The 4,120-nt window shown below is 39.3% G+C and overlaps 1 protein-coding gene across 1 annotated transcript in view; it reads left to right on the top strand.

Moving 5' to 3' along the window:
- The window catches only part of DMD (dystrophin), a 2,221,918-nt gene that overhangs the window by 466,914 nt on the left and 1,750,884 nt on the right, over positions 1 to 4,120 (top strand). The window contains exons 8-9 of the mRNA XM_019523954.1: positions 2,359 to 2,544; positions 2,883 to 3,064. Coding sequence (XP_019379499.1) covers positions 2,359 to 2,544; positions 2,883 to 3,064 — 368 coding nt within the window. The remainder of the gene's footprint in view (positions 1 to 2,358; positions 2,545 to 2,882; positions 3,065 to 4,120) is intronic.

Raw genomic sequence — 4,120 nt, 5'->3', positions numbered from 1 at the left:
TGTATACCTTGCTGGGGTCGTTTGACCCCAGTACTCTTTCCTGTCATGGCAGGAGGTCAGACTTGATGATCTGCTCAGGTCCCTTCTGACCCTAGGAACTATGAAACTAAGGGTGAGTAAACAGGCACTAGTCCTGGTCACAGGTTTTGATGGAACACAAGAGGCACAGACATTTTTTGCTACACTTGTGTCTTCGGGTACAGTCTGGACTCTGTAAGAACTGCCAGTAGTTAAGAGGCCCTGAAAAAAGCAACTGCCTGCCCCAGGTGTGGAAAATTCAATCAGAGCCTGAAACACAGGAGTTAGCAAGGCAGAAGTCTGGTTCAGACCAGCTGTGAGGAAGGAGCTTCAGACCCCAGGGGAAGAAGGAAGCTCAGCAGTGCCATACCCTGAAGTCGTTTATGTTATGTGCTTATCCTTTACTGCTGTATAAGACTACAGGATGGGGAGTGGCTACGAAGAGAGGTCTTGAGGTGGCAGGGAGCACCTGGGTGAGTGCTGCCACTATGTTGGAGATAAAGACAGGTGCAGGACTCTGAAGGGAAGATCAGAGCTTGCATCCCAAAGGATATGGAGAAAGGATCTACATCTCAAAAGGATGGTGTGAGAGGGCCTGAAGCCAAAGGACTGTGTAGGAAGGCTCAGAGCCCAGAAGTGAAAGAAGATAGAAAGGGCCTGAGACCCAAAGGGCTGTGTAGGAGAGAGCCCAGAGCCCAGGAAAGCAATGAGTGTGAGAAAGCCCAAGAGGCCCAAAGGGCTGAGAGAGGATCCAGGAAGGCAGTGAGTGGGAATCTAAAATCCCAAAAGACTAGGTGAGAGGGCCAGAGGCTGAGGAGGGCCTCAGTGGGGTGGGGCATAGATAAAGGCCACAGAGCCCATGGCCTGAATGAGAGGGCCTGAACCCCATCCAGGCAAGGACAGAATCCAGGCTGGTGGCTTGGTGATGATCTGGAAGGAGCAGGGCACTCAAAGCCCAGCTCCAGCTCTGAAACTAGTATCCTAAGACATAAAGTTGGAACATCAAAGACATCAAAGGTGAGGGCATGAGGCCAGCTTTAGCAAGCTGGAGCAGGGGTATAGACCTAGTGTGGGTGCTAGAGGGCACCCCTGGCAAGCACTAGGTAGTTATACAGTCAGTAATTACCCATTTCCCCAATGCCTCTCAATTGATAGGGATATGTTCCACACAGTTATGTCAGAGTAACTGATAATATAACAATAAATTAATCTCTTTCCATAAATATTTGATGCTACAAATATGGACTCACCTTCCTGCCTCCTGCAGCCATTTCATGTTGTAGACTTACCTCTTGCTCAGTTATAAATTATATAAAGACTAGTTGTCTTGATGTCTTGGTGATTGGACACTGTGACTGAGCATTACATGAGACAGTTTTTAATCAATTTATTATATCAGTTTTTAATAAAGCACGTTGGCCATTTCTCATGATAAAGTCAATACATAAATTGGTTGTTATTCACCAAACTCATTGGCAAATTCACTTTTCTTCTTTCCCGCTTAATTAACAGTATGATACCATCTTGGTTTTGTAACAGTTTCTTGAGTAGCAGAAAAGCACAATGATCATTTAATGTTTACTATTGCATTTTCTTCTGCTGTAACCTGCAACATGTTGGCATGAGCTACTTGCTTGTAAGTGGTACTTGACTACTTGGGAGCAGATGGGTGTGGAGCCTGGTCTGGGGAGGGAAAAGACTAATAATAATTTTTCTCTTCCTGGGAGATATTTTGGTCATGGGACATGCAAGGTCACTGTGCTTTACAACATGATCTTGATTAAACAATAGCTTGCAGATTATTCAAGCACAGCATTGCTTGTTTTACTAAGTAAGAAAGAGTGTTTCATTTGCTTCAGTTTGTCTGCATGCTGTTGATACAGTATCAGTATACAATTCACTGCACTTTGGAGGGTGATATTGTGCAAGCTGCTATCGAAGTTTAATAACTTTTATTCATCTTCCAGAGAAGCGTGTTCTTCAAGAGGAAGTAAAACTAAAAATGAAAAAACAGTATCTAAAGTATTTATTGGCAGGGGTGGGGGGAGAAGGAGGAAGCATACCACAGGAATAACTTTGAACTTTTTCCTACATTTAGAATGGTGGTTATAGTTGAAGAATGATTCTTGAGCTGCTATACAAAACATTCATTTAGTCTGGGCCAGAGTTCAGCTGATTTATTTTTGGTGGTTTTTGCTTTAGTAACTTCACATAGTAGCCTTTATTTTGCACCACATCACCCATTCATCTGTGTTCTGCGTTCTATTCGTTCATCTAGGAGAACTGTTTGAGCAGATGCTAACTGCACAACATCCAAACTCCTGTGTTTATTTTTATCAGTATTTGGGAGTCCCTGAAGACAAGCCATTTGGCAGATCACTGATGGAAGAAGTGGACCTGGACAGCTACCAAACAGCTTTAGAAGAAGTACTTACATGGCTTCTCTCTGCTGAAGATTCATTGCAAGCACAAGGAGACATATCCAATGATGTAGAAGAAGTTAAAGAGCAGTTTCACACCCATGAGGTATGTTTGAGCAACATAGCTTGAAACCAGCAAAAACATCTTGTCTTAATTTAACCTTAATGTGCGGCACAAGCAGCAATTTAAAGTCATTTAAAAATCACTTCTGGTATTGACAGGCCTTTTACTTTGCTTTTCCACTTTGATGCAGAAACTGTAAATATAATAGTGAAGACTCAAAAGTTAAACATATTTTTGTATAGGTTTAATTCATTTTAGAACAAATGTTACAGTCTTTCTTTTATTTGTTGTTTAGAATATATGTGGAATTCAAGATATTTCTTCAAAGTTTTCTTTCCTCTTATAATCTTAGTTAAGACTTACTTTTCTTTTATTGTCAGGGTTTTATGATGGAATTAACAGCTCACCAAGGACGAGTTGGCAATGTTTTGCAAGTGGGGAGTCAACTAATAACAGCTGGGAAGCTTTCAGAAGATGAGGAAAATGAAATCCAAGAACAAATGAATCTGCTTAATTCACGGTGGGAAAATCTCCGGGTAGCCAGTATGGAAAAACAAAGCAAGTAAGTAATGAAATATGTGTCATGGGGAAAGGGGAAAGGTTGGGAGCAGAGGGGATGGAAGACAGGAAATAACCTGTACTTTCTTCTGTAAAAAAAATGTTGAGTTTATTATACTTTAATGAAAATGTAGAGATGATCCCAATTTTTTAAAATGCGGTTTTAAATTTCATGTGTATGAGGCTCTAAAATTGCATGTTGGAGGCAGAACAGATGGACAGCCATTAACAGTTTAGATGCTAATGGCATTTTAAACAGTTAATTTAACCTATCCTCACATGTTTTGCAGTTTTTTCTACAAACAACATACAATATTCAGTAAACAGAAATGGAATCTGTATTGGGGTATTAACAATGTGCTTCTAATTTAGGGTGGAGATGAACCCTTTTTTATGTAATGATTAGGGTTAAGTTTGAGTACTTTGGGGTTTTGTCATCAAATAAGTAGATCTAAATACACTTTACACCAGTAAGAAATAACTTCTGAGTTTGAAACCTGTGATTTCTTACTAGACATATAAAGAGACTAATGGATTAAAGAATTTATATTGTGCTATTCACTTTCAGTACTTAAATGCATGAAAAATATAAAACAGTGGGTGGGATTTAAAATTAAATACTGAAGTTCCAATAATGAATGGATAAACTATTTTTATCAACATGGAATATTTACTCAATTAATAATATAAGAATAAATATATGCTACTACAAATAAGATAGTTTCTGTTTTCAGAATCTTAACATTAGATAATACATAAGGCATTTAAGGATACTTGTATATTTTCAAGTATGGAAGAGATGATCTGTGCCATGTTCTCATGCTGCGATAAAATTGACTGCCATCCTTACTAACTTAGTGGAAATGCACATCTTTGCTCTACATGCAGTAAAGACGTAAACCCTGAATTCAAACTGAAGAGAATGTTAATTTTCTTAAAAGCAGAAAAAAAATGGACCATTTCACCACCCACAAGAAAATTGAGAGGTTGGAGAAGTAAGTTGAAAAGAAGATGACAGGTTAGAGGTAGAAGCCTGAATATTTTTTGAGAAGAAGCAATG

Source organism: Gavialis gangeticus, unplaced genomic scaffold, assembly GCF_001723915.1.
Source record: "Gavialis gangeticus isolate Ggan-Ray unplaced genomic scaffold, GavGan_comp1, whole genome shotgun sequence".
In the NCBI taxonomy this organism is placed as follows: domain Eukaryota; kingdom Metazoa; phylum Chordata; order Crocodylia; family Gavialidae; genus Gavialis; species Gavialis gangeticus.
Note: the sequence above shows the minus strand (reverse complement) of the source record. Positions and strands in the feature narration are given on the sequence as shown.